The sequence below is a fragment of the Pteronotus mesoamericanus genome, unplaced genomic scaffold (genome assembly GCF_021234165.1).
Source record: "Pteronotus mesoamericanus isolate MK-2021 breed Mesoamerican mustached bat unplaced genomic scaffold, CSHL_Meso_final contig_26, whole genome shotgun sequence".
In the NCBI taxonomy this organism is placed as follows: Eukaryota; Metazoa; Chordata; class Mammalia; order Chiroptera; family Mormoopidae; genus Pteronotus; species Pteronotus mesoamericanus.
The window spans coordinates 11,555,559-11,574,947 of NW_026555109.1; the positions used below are offsets into that span (position 1 = coordinate 11,555,559).

General features: G+C 36.3%; 1 protein-coding gene across 2 annotated transcripts in view; it reads left to right on the forward strand.

The window, feature by feature from the left end:
* MYO16 (myosin XVI) overlaps positions 1-19,389 on the forward strand; it is a 590,664-nt gene that overhangs the window by 429,664 nt on the left and 141,611 nt on the right. For both annotated transcript variants that reach the window (XM_054574388.1, XM_054574387.1), the window contains exons 24-27: positions 8,020-8,095; positions 13,503-13,678; positions 16,047-16,127; positions 16,351-16,556. In XM_054574388.1, coding sequence (XP_054430363.1) covers positions 8,020-8,095; positions 13,503-13,678; positions 16,047-16,127; positions 16,351-16,556 — 539 coding nt within the window. The remainder of the gene's footprint in view (positions 1-8,019; positions 8,096-13,502; positions 13,679-16,046; positions 16,128-16,350; positions 16,557-19,389) is intronic.

Sequence of the window (19,389 nt, forward strand, 5' to 3'; positions counted from 1 at the left end):
TATTATGTATTTTATTTCTGATGTATGTCTTTTTTAATTGAGTTTATTGGAGTGATATTGGTTAACAAAATTACATAGAATTTCAGTTGTAAAATTCTATAACACATCATCTGTATATTGTGTGCTCACCACCCCAAGTCAAGTCTCCTTCCATTACAATTTATCCCTCCTTTACCCTCTTCTACCTCCCCCCGCACACCCACCCCAACCCCCCTTCCCCCTGAAAATCACCTAGTGTTGTTTGTTTCTATGAGGGTTTTTTTCCTTAATCGTATTACCTTTTTCACCTGGACTGCATTATGCTACGTGAAATAAGCAAGTCAGAAAAAGACAAGTACTATATAATTTCACTCATATGTGAAATCTAATGGACAAAATAAACTAACAAAGTAGAAACAGACTCAGAGAACAGGCTGACAGCTCTCAGAGGGGTGGGGGTTTTGGAGCTGGGTGAAAAAGATGCTGTTTCTTAACCCCTCATTGTCCTGCCTATCCTTAACATTTGTACTTCTTAGTGGAGTCAAACACCAGTTTGCAATATCTTCCTAACTAGTGTGACAATGTCAAAGGGTAAGAAGGATCCCATGGAGCCTCATCCCTTTTTGGCGTAGGAAACGAGGAAAGAAATTGTGTAAAAGTACTTACGGCTATACTTGCATACTACATAAAGCAGTCACTATTGTATACTGAAATTTGTGTGAGAGCAATAGATCAATAGACCAACAGATGGAGACATAGACAGAGAAATCAAATATGGTAGGTAGATGATAGATGGATAGATAAATATGGGTAGATACACACATATAAATCAAATACCGGTACTACTGAAAACACATGTAAGTACCCATGCTGTAGTGTAAGATGTCCTGAAATGCCTAAATCATCACTCAGGGGCATTTTATCAGGGAAATTAACTTTTGGTACTTCAACCACATGGAAATATAAATTTCTATACCACAAATACATTGAGTAGGTGATCATAGAATTAGCAATTTAGTTTGTCCCTAACACATTGCCTTACAAGGTAGAGTGTGTGTGCTGTAGAAAACTCTCTCATTCTGATTTGTTTTATCTGGAAACTATGGATAATGTCTTAGCTAGGTGAGAGGATGAGAGAAGGAAAATTAAGGCACATGAAGCCTAAGTAGTAAATCTAAGTGATGCCACAAAAGGCCCTCCTAACACTATAACACTGTGGTTTTGCCACTCAAGCACTTTTGTGCTTGCTTCCGGATTCTGGCCTGAATGGAGAATTGAAGAATTGTAATATTTATGCTTCCAGCCAGGAGTGCAAGTGCTCTATTGTTTCCATTTCTCCTTTCTCTAAACCATAAGGCTGTGCATCCTCTCAAATATGCTGAGGTCAAATAGGCTTAGATGATATCTCCTTTCACACTCAGTCTTTCTAGAATAAATAGTTCTTGTCACTTTGTCTGTCTTCATCCATTGGGCCTTCCATTCCCTGTGTCATTCTCTTTGCCTTATTTTATACTTACAAGAGCTTTGTTATCTTTCTTTGGGGGTTTTGAACAGTGATAAACATGGTATCTATCCCTGTCCTTTCATGAGCCATGGAGCAGGCAGAAGCACCTGAACTGTCAGCACCAAGACGGGACTAGACAAAAGAAGAAATTTCAGGGGTGGTGGAGGTTGGTCAGGAACTAGCCTGAAAAAAGAAACTGTGCCAAATTTTCAATAAGAAAATGTTTACAGAGACTAGGCTATATAGGAAAAGTTGGGTCAATAGGAGACAGTGAGGTGACCCAGAAATGTGTCCCCAAGGGAAGCAGCCACTTCCTGTGAGGTTGGAGAGAGGAAGGAAAGTGACTACCAGTCAGGCAGCTAAAGACAGCTGGTGGGAGCCAGAATCATGGTAGCCAGCCCCAGAAAAACTGGGCCATGAAGGCTGGGGTGTAGGATGAGGTTGGAACCAGCGTTTGTTGGGGAAGAAGGAAATCATGAAAGTTTTTACCATAGTCCTGCCCTTCAGTCCCCTGCTAGGGTCCCAGGGGCAGCCCTGGCTGCAAGGTGAGGTTAGAGACCACAGAACAGATAAGGACAGGGATTTATCAGAGAGCAAATGGTATATGTGGAAGAGAAAGGCATTACCAATCACAATGTGTGATAGAATCCAATTCTTTTGAAAGTGCATACTTAGACAGAAATAGGCTAGATATGTAGGTAGGCTGGGAGGGAGGGAGAATAGGAAAAAAAAGAAAAAAGAGGCTATCTTTGGGAAAAGGAGTTAGAAGTAAATTTTATTTCATTATTTTTAGTATTGCCCAAATTTTATAACTGCACATGCATTATATTCTATGAAATGTTTTTAAAAGGTCAATGTTAGCCATTTTCCTTGATATTTTTCAAATGCAATCTTTCAACCCTGATTCAGTGAAGAGTATATTTATTAACTTTTGCTATTAACCACATCAAAGGCAATTTGAAAATCTACATAGATGGTATCCACTTCTGCCCCTTCACTATGTTCATAGTCTGTTTTAATCCCCTCAAAATAGTTTCTCTTATTGATGGGCTATGATAATAAAATCATTAGCCCCAGTTCAATATGAAATTGAATAAACAAGAAACTGAAGTTCAGAGAAGCATGAGTACATGCTTCTCTAGTTAATTATTGCAGCCCGTGTCCCATACGTCTTTTTTTCTTTCTTTCTTTTTTTTTTTTAAGGCTGATAGGTGGAAACTAGACTACAAAACCCTCTTCATAATCCTTGGTTCACTGTTCCTTCTACTTAAATACACTCTTACTCATTTTATTTTCCTCAAACTTCCAGCACCGTATATGACATACACAGGGTACCACGATAACAAGTTTGTTAAAAATGCTGGCCTCTATTGCTGAGCTCTTAGATAAAAGTCATTTGAAAAATCTTTCTCCATAGCTTTTTACAAAATGCTAACTATCATAAGAAAAAAATGTGTACCCTAAGTATAATTATACTGTAGCCCCATTTTAAACTTAGCCATTGAAAAACATGCCAATATCTGCTCTAATAATGGTTCCATATCTCAAATACTCAGAAAATATTTATCCTCTGCAAACCCTGTCCCTCAGCTCCCTTATCCTCTGCCAGCATCACGGAGGAAGACAGAGTTCACAGAGCATCATAAATCACTGGTACCTGGAGCCGTGATTCTCAAACATGAATGTGCACCAGAATCAACTGGGGAACGAGTTAAAAATGCAAGTTCCTGAGCTCCAGTCTTATAAATGATGATTAAAGGGGTGTGGGTGAGGTTTAGAGTATGTGCATGTTTATTAAGTACTAGAGAATGTCTTTTTATAGGTAATCTATGAAGTACATTTTCAGAAATGCTGAAGGTGTAACTAGCCACAGAGTAGGTGCTCAGTTTAGTACACAAGCTGAAATCTCTCATTGCCCTCCTGGTGTGTAGCAGGCAGGGGGACTGGGGCTGAGGCTGCAGACATAAGGAACACACTAAGCCCCAGCTCTGGCACCACAGCACCATCTTTATCAAGGTCGAACAAGCCACCTGCTCTTGCCTGCAACTTGCAGAATTAACATCGGTGGTGGTGGCTGAAGCTGTTGCTGTGGAGCTCTCTCACCTTAGGGTTTCAGCTTCCTTGGTGATTAGCCAAGCACGAGCCTGACAGCCTTCGTGGAGAAAGAAAATGCATGTGATTTGGCATTTCATAACTTTTCTTTGTGTACCCATGAAAAAAGGTGTTTTGCTGAATTGTAATTCACAACCATGGCGAAAGTTTTATACTCCCTTTTTCATGTATAGCTAACATAATTTATCTTTTAATTATATTTATTGCTGTACCAAAGTGTTACAGCAAGTACTTCCAAAAAAGCAGAATACTGCCAGGTTCCCTAGTTTATATTGCACTCCTCATTTGGCATCCACACTGAAGCATTTAGATGAGTATTGCTCACTGCTGAAACATAAGCAAAATGCTAAATTTCCTTTGGAGTCATTTTATTGAACAGAATCTTTCCAAAGGAAATTTTTGAATACATGACAATTTCCTTAAAGACTTGTATTAGGCTGCATGCATATAAATTTCTCTATTACATGCATGAGGGACGCTGTCACGTATAGCATGAATCCTATCTTCCAATCCTTAAGATGGAAAAAAAAAAGAACATGAAGACAGAGGGGAAAAGGAAAGAATTTAACCTGGTCTCTCTCATTTGTGACTTTCATCCCTCAAATAACAAAACAGCAAGAAAAGGAAGGGTAGGGCTGTAGGCAGAGCAGTTGTGCTGAATGACCTAGAAAGGCCTCTGCATAAAACCTGCTTCCCACGAGCCCAGCAACTTCTGTTCTGTCCCCCACACCCCAGAAGAACTGCTGAGAGGACAGACCTTTATCTATTCTCATGACTTCGCAGACTCACCAAGATATAGGGCATTTTTAGGATACATTGATTTCCTCCTTGGTGGTTTCCCTTTCATAGAAATGTCTCTGTCCATTCAGCTAGGCTTTGAGGTTCACCACCCTTTGAAGTGCCCAGGAGCCTGGTGGCCTTGTCCCACTGTTTTGCAGCTTCCATGGTTTCTTTTCTATGTAGTTATCTCCTCTTCTGCCTCCTAAAAGCCACTGGTCTCAGTGAGATCCAGATGCTGAGACTGATGAATGCCATGTGCTTAGTCTTTTAGGGAGGCTTGCTTATTGGAAAAAATTTCTTCATGAAGTAATTAATGAATTTTGACTGATAAAATTACAGGTACAAGATGAGTCACTTTTTTGGATAAGCAGCCCATTTAGCTGCTTCAAAATAGATGACATAGATGACTCCATGAATCTTTCTCAAGTCCATAATGTAAAAATACTCTGAGAAGTCCTGAGAAGACAGTATGGGAGAACACTAGGAGCAGGTATGAGGGATATTATTAGAAAACAATAGACATTATGCAAAGCTAGGTACTGACAAGCTTTTTCATTTATCTTTAAAATCTTATCTTTCACCTTGAGAAGGAGAGGGAGACAGAGAGAGAGAGACAAAGAGGTCTACACTACCTTCCATATTCCGTAGATGAGAAATCATAAAGTCTCAGTATCTTGACCCAGGTTACCTGCCATGCACTGGGACTTGCTGGAGGGGTGGGCTGCCACGCAAGGCTGGTGCTCCTTCCACTGCAGCTTCATGCCTCCTAGAGAGTTGAGCCTTGGAAAAAAGACTTGGCATTTGCAGCTGGAAACGCTGGAAGGGAATTTACTAAATGGAAAGGCAGGAATGATGTTAAGAGAGGAATTTTGGAGCAGAGTGGCAGAAAATGAAGAAAAAAGTACGATGGGAAGCACCTGGAAATATGCCATATATCAAAGGATTTTATTAGGTAAAGTGGACATCTTTCCTAGATAGTGAGGATTTATCAGAAGTTTGACATGAGCAACCATTGAATTATATTTTTGGTTTTCTGTTCCCAGAGTTGAACACACCATTGTCACTACCCTTAAAGTATAGTCAGAGTTTGCTGCAGGAGCTAGGAATGGCCATCGCAAAGCAGGGACAGAACAGAAGCAAAGGCAATTAAGGAATGTTATTTAGAGAAAATCAATTAGGTAGTCCAATTGCATATGTGTGTTTGCATGTGTATGTATCTGTTTAATTCAGAATCATTGGGTTCCCATAAAAAAATGAGGCTAGAATGAGCCATATAGAGGAGAACACTTCACTACAGGATCAGCTGAGGGACATTAAATGACTTGCCCAAGTCCATATAGGTTCAAAGTGTCTTGGAAGAATGTGTTCTGACCTCTTTCGTGGTTTCACTGGGCACTTCTCTCCTAAGGTAGAAGGGCATAGAGAAGCCAGATCTCTAGATTAAGGTTTCTCAACCCTAAAACTATGAACATTTAGGGCAGATAATTCCTCATTGTGGAGCTGTGTAGTCCACTGTGGGATGTAGAATGCAGTAGCGTTTTTATCCACCAACTCCTTCAGTTGTGACAAACACAGATGTTTTCAAGCACAAGTGTCCCTTGAAGTCACCATCACCCCTGGCTGAGAAGCACTACTCTAGATTGTATAAAAATGGTTCATATTCAACAATGTATGATATGTAACATAATACATGGTTCACACTTTAATACTGGTAAGCCAAGAACAAACTGGATAATTAGGTAGTGATTTAAGAGTATCTGAAAGTTGTTTAGCTTTTTTTGGCATTGCCTCAGCTCTACCAGTCTTGTGGTCCAAATTCATACTGGAAAAATCTGAGAAACTTCAGAACATCTTGGGGATTTCTCTGCCATTTAGTTTCCTGTGACAACAAAAAATAAAAACTCAGTAAGGCTTTTTTTTTGTAAGGATGGCATGGTCAGGCACTAGAATTTGAAAGCCATTTATGAAACAAGACTCATTAGGGGTTATTTGGCCTTTTTCTACATTCCTTTCATTAGACACATAGCCTCTTTCTCATGGATTGTTTCTCTGTTTAGTCCTCTATTGCTGCCAAAAAAACAGTCCTCTTGGGGCTGTCTAGTTAAAATTCCAAAAAAACTGGGATGATTATTGCCTTTATTGATCTAACCACTCATATTCCCTAATGGGTGCATGAAGAGGGGCCATTTCTTGGGAGGCTGCCTCCCTTTGTTCAGCCCTAACCCACCCAGGACAAAAGACAGCCCATGACACCCAACCATAGTGCCATCCTTCAACATGTTTTCACAAGAAGCAGAAGCAGCTGCTGAAACGGGTAAGCCTTATCGCTGATCTGACTTCTTGAGACAAAATGGGAGTTCACACTTAAAGTTGAGATTGGGAGAGGCAATAAAACCATGTTTTTATTGTTGTTCAGTTGCAGTTGTCCTGCCTTTGCCCCCATTGCTCATCCCTGCCCCATCCCCCTCACTTTTCTGTGCCCATGAGTCCTCTATTCCTGTTCCTTTGATTGCCCCTTCCCTTTCTTTCCCTCTTTTTCCTCCCCCTTCCTCCCTCCTGTCCCCTGGTCACTGCCAGTTTGTTCTTTATTTCCAAGTCTATGGTTCTGTTTTGCTCATTTATTTATTTTGTTGATTAGGTCCCACTTATAAGTGAGATCATATGCTATTTGCCCTTCACCACCTGGCTAATTTCACTCAGTATAATGCTCTCCAGTTCCATCCATGCTGTTGCGAAGGGTAGGAGTTCCTTCCTTCTTTCTGCTGCGTAGTATTCCATTGCATAAATGTACCACAGTTTTTTGATCCACTCATTTACTGATGGGCACTTAGGCTATTTCCAGCACTTGGCTATTGTAAATAACGCTGCTATGTCTCTTTTCAAAGACCAAGTCTCCCAGGCCAGACTGGATCATCAATAAAAGCAGACAATGAAGTCATTTAAGCATATTCATAAGTAAATTGTCCTTAAATAATCCAGAATTTATTGTTTCACATGTTTTCTTCATTTTAAAGACTTCAGATTAATGATTTAAATGATATAAAAGGATCTTTTAATAAAAAGATCATTGAATTTATTAAACTGAAATCACATTTCCTTTCAAAGTGTCACAGAGTCTTTCTATTTGGTTTAATGAGTTTTCTGCATAGGTTGGAGTCCTTAATAATAAAGGGGACTACATGAATGTGAGTCACGACCATTTTCTCTTAAAATCACAATCAGAGGAGGGCTTTGCAAATTAAAATGGGAGAGGAACCCCTCATTTAATGTGCAGAAGACAGCACATGGGTGAGCACTTTGAACCTGCATGTGGCACAAGCTTTAAGACTTAAAGGTGCTTCTTTTATGAATAATTTACAACTTCCCCTGTGTCATTATTCTTTAAAGCAGCATTCCCCAAACTTGTTGGCACCAGGGACCAGTTTTGTGGAAGACAGTTTTTTCAGGGACCTGGGAGGTGGGTGATGGTTTTGCGATGATGCTAATGTGTTTTATTCAAGCTCACCTGCTGTGCAGTTCAGTTCCTAACAAGCCTGGACCGGTACCGGCCTGCAGCCTGGAGGTTGGCAACCCCTGCTGTAAACGAAATTATTTTTGGGGCCATGTTTCATCATTAGTAATTATGTTATTTTCTTTTATCATAGGTAATGTATGAAATTGTTGGAGCAATAGAAAAAAATAAAGATTCCCTTTCACAAAATCTTCTATTTGTGATGAAAAGTAAGTTTCTCACTCCTATGGTTAAAATACCACACATTTCTTATTTCTCTGAACGTTGTCCTATAAAATATGCCACTAGCTAAAGGATAATTGGAATTCTTTTACATTCTAATGCCCAGAATAATAAAGAGTGGATCTTTTCACACTATACATTGGTTACAATTTAATTTGGAGTCTAGTAGAAACCATAATTTAACTAAGCTTTTAGCAGATAGAAATTTAAAGCACCTTTAACACTCTAGTTTATGAATATAAAAAAGCTTTTCTGTGATGACTAATGAAGATGAATATGGCTCCCAAAGTTATTTAGGCCACAGCAGGGTGAATTCCATTACTTAAGATGACTCTGGAACACACCTAATGGGTAGTTTATTCTTATGTATTTCACATAAAGAACTAATGCTCACAAAGACAATAGAATGAGTGTACAAATTTATATATACACATATACATTCATATATGTATATAGTAACATAAGCTTGTAGGTTTCATCTACTTTGTGAACCTTAGTACTTTATATATCTATAATTCTATACAATATGTAATACTATCTGCTATGCTTATATATAGTATAATTATATATATATCAATATATATAATTGTCTCTTCTAGTAATTATTTTCTTAATAACAGTTCTGCAGTGATTCACATTTTCCTAATAATGTTTCCAATGAATTAAGACATATCATCTTTTGTGCTTTAAGTTGTTCTAAATGAGGTAGAGTCATTTATCTTTCCTGGGGAAGGATGCATATGATAGTCTTTCATGAAACAGGTGGAAGCTTTTGAGCTGGAAGTAAGACATCATATCACTTCAAATTTGAGGAACATATTTACCTTAAACATCACAGTTGCAATGCATTGTTATTGTTAGTTTTTAAATTTTTATTGAATTAATTGGAGGTGACATTGGTTGATAAAATTATATCAGTTTCCTGTGCACAATTTTATAATGCATCATCTATATATTGTGTATTCACCATCCCAAGTGCAATACATTGTTTTTCATGGGGAATTACTCTGCTTGCCTCTTAGAACTTAGGATCTCTGTGAGTTCTCTTCAAGGCTGAGACTAATGATAAAAATGTGGACTTGGAATGATATTGCATAAAAGAAAAGTAATTGATCCTATTGGTCATCATTGGAAATGTCTTCTAGTTTTTAATTATTTGAACTTTTATATATAACATACTTTTATTTAACCCATACATTTTATAAAGAACTAATGTTTTCTAGTTAGTGCAATGACTTTTTCTTTATTTTTGTATTTTAGAGTATCAGAATATCTATTTAGAGTGAGAATATGATGGCTAGAGATTTTACAATTCTTATTTTAATAGAGTTCCTATATTTTAAGGTCACTCTTTTATGCAAACTTGATAACAAGTTCTAAGATTAAAACAAGTGAATCCTTTTTTTTTTATTCTAAACACTTTAGGCTGTAGGCACACTGAGGAAGAAGGCAGAATTTACAGTGTGCCCTAATATGTTTATGCAGAACATGGCAAACATTGTCTTTGAATGGCCAGAGAATAAATACTTCAGGCTTTGCAAGTCATCAGGCCTCTCTCGCAACTACTGCACTTTGCTGTTATAAGTATAAAGCAGTCCTCGACAGCACAAACGGGCATGGCTGTGTTCCAATAAAACTTTACAGACCAAACCAAGAACTGGGCCAGACTTGGCTCGTGAGTCATAGTTGCACACCCATTCTATCGTATGAGCAAAAGATGTATGTTTATTATAGCATTTTATTAATCTGGAATGTTTTGATGTGGTAAATTTTTATTAAAAAGTATAATTTATTAATAGCAATTTCTATTTCCAGGTACTTTGTTAAGTACTTTGCATACAGAATCTAATCCAGTCCTCACATCATCAAAGAACTCCCAGTTGAGGAAGGTTGTAGTGTCTGTTGTGGTATTTATTCAAATATGGTTGTGTTTATGAGATGCCCGACCAAGTGCAGGCAGATAACTTGGAGGTATAGCTCTCGCAGACATGCAGCAAGTCCTCTCATCTGTGCCTGAGGCTAGGAATAAATTCTACTTAACTCAGTAAGAGGCAGAAAGAGTCTAAATCCAGTTTATTAAGTCTGCTTATAAGAAGAGGGAAATTTGAGATTTACTGTCCATGTTGTAGTTTATTATGGAATCTTTGTCTCTGAGCATCTCTGCATACCTGCTTACGATCTATGGACACTTGGCTTATTCCATTTTATTTAAAAAAAGGCACCTGATGTCATGTTAAAAACCCCAAGGGGGAATCTTCCCATTTCAATGTATAATATATAGAGTTACATGAAGAAAATGGCCTGCACTGAGTGACCCCATGTGATAGGAAAGGCTAAAACTCTTCACCAGGGCGTTTCTTACAGGCTCTGAGAGGCAAAAGGATGGCGTATTTTCTCATATTATATCCCAAGGCATCTGCTCTCACCTGCTGTTTGGTCAGTTTGTGGTAGGGCTCTAATGTTAGGGTCCCATTGCACAATGGCATCTTCCTGTGTCAGTAGGACAACACTAGTGTACTGTATCTTCATGCAGCCTAACAATATGATTCAGAGGACAGAAACTGGTTACAGGTTTTTGTCCATGTTTATGTGAGTGTTTATAAATTATTACAGTCTTTTTCCCCAATTTGGGAATAACATATTGCACTTTTTCACTGTGGTTCCATCTGTACAAAGACTTACCATAAATACATATAATTTTTTAAATGGACTATGGCCATATATATATATATATGTGTATATATATATATGTATAGTAACTTTATTTTGATATATTTTACACTTAAAGAAAGTTACAAAATTAGTACAAAGAACTCCCATATGTCCTTATCCCAGATTTATTTTTTCCTTTTCTTTCTTTTACTCTATTTTTCTCTTCCTACCATTCTTCTTTTCCTTTCCCCTTCTTTCCTTTCTTCCTTCCCTGTGTGCATATGTACATATATTTTTGATCCATTTGAGAATAAGTTGCATTCATCTTTATGCTTAAACACTTTGGTTTTCATATTAAGATCAAGGACATTAACTTATATAACATCAATAAATTATCAGAATATGTAACATTGATTCAATAATAATAATGTCTAATTGGGAGTCCCTATAAAACTTTACCAGTTAACCTTAGTCACTTTTTAGGTGGCATCATTCAAGTTTTTTAATCAAAAGTCACTATTTTTTCTTTGTTAAGTAATTTGTTAGGAAGTACTTTAAGACAATGTAAATATTTTCATCCTAATCAAACTTTCATACATTAATTTTGCATTAAATGAATGATTCTTACCTAAATTAATGATTTCTTTATTGTTGCAAAATCACAATTTTCTAACCCCAGTTTTCCATCAACAATGAATTCTACTATAATAACTCCCTTTCTAATTAATTAATTAATTATCAGTATGGACTCATAAATTCTTTTTGTTTTCTTACCTGTCTCTTTTAAAAATTTAATAATGTAATATTGGTTGATAACATGTAACTTTCAGGTATACAACATTGTAATTCGGTATTTGTACACTCTATTGTGTGCCCACTATCAAGAGTCTAATTTCTTATTTTACTCAATGAATCATAACGCATTACTACTGTTAATTCAATGCTGAAATTACCCATGACGTGGCCTTTGAGAACCCCTTTAAGCTAGCTCCTATGTCCTCTTGACAGGTTCTCATTATCTTTTTTAGCACTCCTCCTCCCTTGCATTCTGACCTTCCAAGATGTCCCATGATTATTTCCCTTGCCTCATATCAGAATCAAACCTGTGTCCAAGAAGCCTTGATTTATTTTGGAACAGACTAGCATTATTAAACACAAAGGGCTGGGGACTTGGCGAGCTCATTTCTGCTGCAGTGTCGTGGCTTTTGACTCTTTCAGAACTACAGAATTTAAGATATAAATACGGAACATATATAGATATAGAAAATATACAGATATGTAGCTATATATTAAAAGCCATGAATTTATGCTGTTATCTCTAATTTCAGTCCAACACCATAGGGCTCCTTTTAGCCTTCTTGCATTACATAATTGTGTCTTTCTTCTCTGACATTTCTCCCTAGTTTCCTGTTTGTTTATTCATACAGTGAAATTACATTGAGTATATTGCTAATAAATGTTATCCTGGACAAGTGAAATAATTTGGGCATAGGAAAGGTAAAAATGCTTTGCGACTAAACATCGTTAACTGTCTGATGGGCTGAGCATGATCCTAAATGATGTATGCACATTATTTCACTTTTTAATCTTGTAATGATCTTTAAAGTAGGTATGGTCATGGTCATTTTAAAGAAAAGGAAACTAAAGCTTAAATACCTGTCTACATATAGATATAGATATCACAAAAAAGAATTCCTTCTAGATCCTTAAACACCATATACAGTTTTCACTGTGCTATTTAAATACATAACCAAAAACTTATTCATCATTGCTCATTTTTTTACCTGAGGTGTCAAGAAAGGAATATGGGTCCAGAATTATTAGAATTTATATAGCATAACATCTAATATACTTCAGCTTGCTTTTTACCTTTGCAGCTTAACAGGATTAGAAAAAGAGGCATTTCTTTTTACGTAACAACTGATGTAACCAAATGGGACAGGGTTTCTCATAGGTATTTCTTAATTTTATTTTTCAATTACAGTTTACATTCAATATTATTTTGTATTAGTTTTAGGTGTACAACATAGTGTTTAAATAATCATATACTTTACAAAGTGTCTCTCCGATATTTCCAGTACCCACCAGCCACCATTCATACTTCTTACAATTTTATCGACTGTATTCCCTATTTCTATATGAATCAAAAGGTCAAAATAAATGAACGAACAAAAGTGAAACAGACTCACCTACACAGAGAACAGGCTGGTGGTTGGCAGAGAAGAGGGAGTTTAGGGGACTCAGTGAAAAAGGTGAAGAGATTAAGAAGTACAAATTGGTAGGTACAAAATAGTCTCATAGGTACTTACAGAGACAGGTTAGATCCTTGAGAAACATGTTTCTGGGCAGTTATTTTCCTGACATGGGGAGTTGCTGACAGAATCCATATCTTCATTACTTGGTCAAGTGCACTGAAGCTCCTTAGGGTTAATCAGGTAAGATTCTGTGAAGATAGCTAGGAGAGTAGTAAGTGGCAATTAGGAAGTGAAGGGTCAAGTGCTCAGGTGAAGGATCAGGAAACATAGGGTCAGGATTTGTGGCCAAGGGCGAGGATGGTCAAAATTCGTCAAATGGTATAATTAATAGTGAGGAAAATAACATGGAGCCAAAGGGAACAATAGACTCTTCAATTACATCTTCCACTCTGAAAGTTTTAGTGGTTGAAGTACTTGGATGAGGAGTAAATGTAATGTAAATAACAATTTTAATGTCACTTACAATATTCATTTATTTATTTTCTAGCTAGTGAAAATGTCGTGATCAATCATTTGTTCCAATCGAAACTATCACAAACAGGATCACTTCTATCTTCCTATCCTTCTTTTAAATTCAGAGGACATAAATCTGCCCTGCTCAGTAAGAAATCGACAGCTTCTTCAATTATCGGAGAAAACAGGAAGTATTTAGAACTTAGTAAGGTAGGAATTTTTGTGATTCTTGTTTGGTTGTTTTCCAGTTTGCTTAGAACATTTGCTTCCTTTTTTAAAAAACACAGTTATCAATACTAATGGCAAGAAATTGATATTTTAATTTTACAACTTTAAAGGGAAGGATGCCTACCTGAAGTATAACTATCAGAAAGAGAAAACAGTATAGGAAAGTACTATACACAAAAATTCAATAGCAAATACAGTATTAGTAATTGTGTTGGTTGTCTGCAACATCCTATTTGTGTTTCATCTCTATGACTGTCTTTGTGATGAATGCGAAGTAACTTAAAGGATAGTAGGATTAGAGGGAATTAACTTAGCTACCTTATTCTATTGACATTAATTACTTCAGAGGTTTTAGGTCTCTAAACAATAAATAGTAGTTTCTTACAGATTTTTTAGGTGCTAGAATGTTTAGTGCATATTTTGCTGATGTTTAACTTATTCTTTATTATACTCCCTTTACTGTGTATTTGTCCCACACAAGTGCAGTCACACTTACAACCTAACGGTTCTCACTATTTATGCAATAGAAGTAAAAATTCAGTGAAGAGTTTTTTCAAACTGAAATGTTGGAAGTTTAAAATTCATTGTAGCCCAGTTTGTTTTGCTTGCCTCCACCAAAACCATGAAAGATGAGAAATATGATTGGGAAGGTGTCCAGGGCAACCATTTTTAGACACTCAGTTGTAGCTTGCTGAAATGCATTTTAGCGTACCAATTAAAATGAAAGCATAATTAAAATCAGCTCTATTTTAGAAGAGTGGTAGAAATGTGTATAACATATTAGAAATAACTCTGTGTGTGCGTGCGCGTGTGTGTGTGCATGTGCACGCACGCGCACACGTTTAGTTCATAGGTCCTTGATTTAGGAATCCTTTGATATAGCTGTTGTAACACTATATAATCACAGGGCTCCAGCTCGCTGAATACAAAACGGTCTCTTTTACATAAAACAGACAAAGGGTTACTCTTTATGAGAAAGATCTTTATTCTTGAGGTTTTCACTGAACCTTCTGGCCCTTTCTTTTTCAATCATCCTGAAAATCAAGAACAAGAAATCACTACACAACTCTAAACTGTAATTTTTAACCTTAATTATTAAACATTACCAGGCATAGATGCCATTAGTCTTTTCCCTGAAGGACTGCAGAAGAGAGATAATTTACAGTAGCTCCTCCACCCAGAAAAGGAAATTTAGTGTTCAATTTTGAGAGATGGAGATTTATTTATTATGATTATTCCTTAAGTGTTCCATTTCTCACTTCTCTTCAGACTGCCCTCATTCCTGCATGTCCACCGCTATGACTGGCAGGGTAAGAGTCTACCCGCTCTGTAACTGAGCGTCACACTTGCTTTCTGTTTGTAGGAAAAGGTTGCTCCTGAACCAGTTGCTTCATTTTACAGTCCTTTGTCAGTTATAATTAATCATTTCTGTTTGACAGTGCGTCTTAATGGAAGGAAAGAAAACTATTGCCATGGAAGCAATAGCACCAAACTGACAAGAATGTTTTATCAGAATTTTTTCTTCTATAAAGATCTTTCTATTTTAAGATAAATGATTTTGGATTAGTAGATATGTTGGTCTAAGTCTGTGTGATTTTGTGAAATGTAAAGGTACATTAGTGGCTGAGATTTCTTTTAATCCCTGGTGGACTTTAATTAAGTACCTTCTCTGCCCTTTATTTCTTCATTTCTACTGGCTTCATTTTAACTGATTTCTTTTATCTCCATTATCATTTAATCTTTGCTACACATATTTTTTTTCTTTTAAGAGGAATATCTAATTACTTATCAAAGAAAACAGTCTATTATCATTTTTCACAGCCAGGTAATTTACTAACCCCTTCCAGTAGTTTTAAAATAAAGAAGAAAAGGAAGAATAGGAAAAAAATGGGTAAGAAACTAATCATAGTCAATGGGGAAAAGACAATGTTTATCAAAAACATCAAATCTTTGTAATATAAAATAGTATTCTTTCGCCTTAGAGTCAGCTACATTTGAATGGTAAATGTGGACAGTTAGTAATTCAACCAGTAAAAATACCAGGGTATGTTTACTATACCACCAAGCAAGTATGGATCTATATTTATTTTCAAATTAAAGGATGCAGGCTGGTGACAGCCATGTACTTGAGAGGGTGGCAGTAATAGTTGTTATTTTACATGTAGTTGCCTATTTCTCCAACTTTATAGTAGCATTACAGAAAATCATCTGGTACTGATTTTTACAGCCTGTTTAAAATCTGTATCTGCCTGTAAGGGAATTTACATGCATGAGAGGCTTAACTTTTTTTCTTCGAAGTGGAATTGAGTAAAATAAATGTGCTCACCCTTCCTTTTTCTTTTCTTTACAGTTATTAAAAAAGAAAGGAACATCTACATTTCTTCAAAGATTGGAACGAAGAGGTCCAGTTACCATTGCATCGCAACTCAGGGTTAGTTATATATTTTGGTTCTAAAACTTAAATTTGGATTATATTTACAGAATTTTCCCCATTTTTTGACCACTTGACTACCTTCAGAAAAAGTGAACACACAGGGTGAATGAATGCATAATTTTAAAAGTTATTATTGAAGACATTTTTATTTACAAACTGCATTATATTTTTAGTCAGCGTCTTCTTTGGAGAATCAATTTGGTTTTACTTCTCTCCTTAGAACTCTCTAATGGATATTATTGGAAAACTTCAGAAGTGCACTCTGCACTTTATTCATTGCATCAAGCCCAATAACTCACAGCTGCCAGATACTTTTGATAATTTTTATGTGTCTGCTCAGCTACAGTATATTGGGGTCCTGGAGATGGTGAAGATCATCCGATATGGATACCCTGTTCGCCTTTCCTTCTCAGATTGTCTGTCAAGGTAAATTTTGTTCTTGAAACATTGTGTTCACTGTTAAGTACAACATGCTGACAATATTGCAACAAGGATCTTCTGATTTTTTCCCTTATTATGGCATTGCTTTTATTGTTTATTTTCTTCTATCTTGAACAAACAAAATACTCTGGGAAACAATGAAATGCACTGACAAAGCTCACATAAAAAAATCACTAAACTTAGATACCTTGGAAAGCATTCTCATGTTCTCTTAAATTTGTAGATTTCCTTGGATTTAAAGATGTATAAGATTGTTGCATATAATGTTTACATAAAAGTTATTAATTAAAGGAAGAACATATATATGATTATTTTTATATCTATAAACAATGATATCCCTTTGATAAGGGATTGACAAATCATTTATTGGCAAAATTCAGACCATTACCTATTTTTGTAAATAAAGTTTTATTAGAATTTTATTGTGAAAATAATGAGAATATCTGTTTTTAAGGGGGTGGACAAAATGAAAATCAGAAAGTATGAGGGGGGACCCAAAAATGGAATTTATTCATAAAACATAGTGTATTTATTCTGAAATGTTTAAATTTCAAGCACCTCCAAAGTACTTTCCATTCGATGCAATACATGTATTGAGACATATTTTCCACCGTTCAAAACAGTTTTGAACTCCTCAATTTTGATACTTTTTAGTGCATTTGCCATTTTTTGTTTCACCTCATCCACATGGGCAAAAGTTTCCCTTTGATGACTTTTTCACCTGGGAAACAAACAAACAAAAAAATCACTAGGGCAAGATTAGGTGAATAGGGAAGTTGGGGCATGGAGGTCATGCTGTTTTTGGTCAGAAACTGCTGAACACTCATTACATTGTGGGCAGGTGTCCTCGTCATTCATCCATCATGAAATGGGCAAACATTTAGAAAGTCTTCCAAAAATATTCACTGAAACTGAACACAGCCTCTCACAAAAACACCAGCTGGTACACTGATACAGAAGGTTCCTAGAACACTCAGAAGGGGAAGCCTGTACTACAAGGGGCCCACCCTCCAGAAGAAAATTCTGGATTTCTGGGGGTCCCCCCTTGTACTTGTTAATTCTATATAAAAAGATGAAATTTTAAAATAATTTTGACATAAAATAGCAACATCGATATTATAAGACTAAAACCTAGCATGAATGGTTAAAAACTAACTGTACAATATAGTATGTAAAAATATTTTTGACAGACCTTTCATTTAAGAAAAGAAATTTTAAGACTTTTGCTGATCAGAAGTCTGAAGAAGTTGCTAAACTTAAATCAAGTTGGAAATATTTAGTTCAGAACTAAGGACATATGTTTATGACTAGAATCCTGTGTTGATTTTTTTTTAACATTTGTCTTTCCAGAAGAAAGAAGTAGCATTTCTTCATTGTGTGTTTTGATGATTTTCATAAAAACCAAAAGAAGCAAATAAATATCATATGAGTTTTCATGTGCTATCCATTTAGAAAAGAATGATAGAATATCTTTATAAGAAAAAATTGGCCATATGTCATGATAAATTATTTAAGAAGTGAATATGTTTAAAGTGCAAACTATGTATTTCAGGTCCACAAGATATCTATGGTTCTAAAACTTAAAATATTCTTACAAATGAGCTAATATACTCTTTCCTCTACAGGGAAGACCTGCAGTATATTTCCCACACGTAGTAGTTTGGGCTATTTGAAGTCATCCCTCCCAGTGTTTAAGTGCAAGTAGTCTTTGGATTAATGAGTTTAAAATCTGCCCCTATACAAGTTTAAAATGATAGATTCCCAAATTCACCCCAGACCTTCTGAATGGCAATCAATACTGAGTAAGATCCAAGGACACTCCACCATTGTCTAGTCGTGAGGGTAAGATGATACTATGTGCTAATAGCATATATTATCAGAGCATCGATAATTTGATTAATTGCACTTTGAGCAGCAGTAGTAACTCCCTTCCCAAGCATTGCTGTGAACAGTAGTTCCCCAACATTATTTTCCATTAGAATCACTGTAGGCTTGTTAAAATAGATTCCAGGGCAGCACCCCCAGAATTTCCCACTCAGTAGGGTTAGGTGAGGCAAGTGAAATTAAATTTCTAATAGTGATGTTGACATTGTTGGTATGTAGACAACTCCTGAAAAACTACTGATCTAGAATACCTAGCCACTGGGCACATATGTTTTGTTTTGTTTTCTTCCAGTCAAGAGTGGAAAGTGTCTGAATGCCCTGATATTAAAGTGAACTTGTTTAGAATACATAATCTCAATTACTTATTGAATTATTGAATTGAAATCTGAAAAATTGTCAAGATACCCAAGTGATCTATACGCACCTGGAGTTTGAGAAACACTGTTGATGGATTTCTTTTTTTTAAATTAATCTTTTAAAAAAATGTTTACTGTCCAAATACATTTGTCTCCATTTTCCCGCCACCACTTTCTCCTGCCCCACCCACCCCCACCTCCCACCCTCACTCCTTCCACACTTGGGCTTTGTCCATGGGTCCTTATACATGTTTCTTGATCTGACCCTTCCCCTTCTTTTCCCTGTTATCCCCTGCCCTCCTTCCCTTTCTTTACTGTCCGTTACTTTTTTCTTTCAAGTGTGTTGGTTATATTTTCCTTGCTTGTTTTGTTGATTAGGTTCCATATGATAGGTGAGATCATATGATATTTGTCTTTCACCCCCTAGCTTATTTCGCTTAGTATAATGCTCTCCAGTTCCATCCATACTGTCGCGAAGGGTAGTAGCTCTTTCTTTCTGCTGCATAGTATTCCATTGTGTAAATGTACCATAGTTTTTTGATCCAGTCATTTACTGATGGGCACCTAAATTGCTTCCA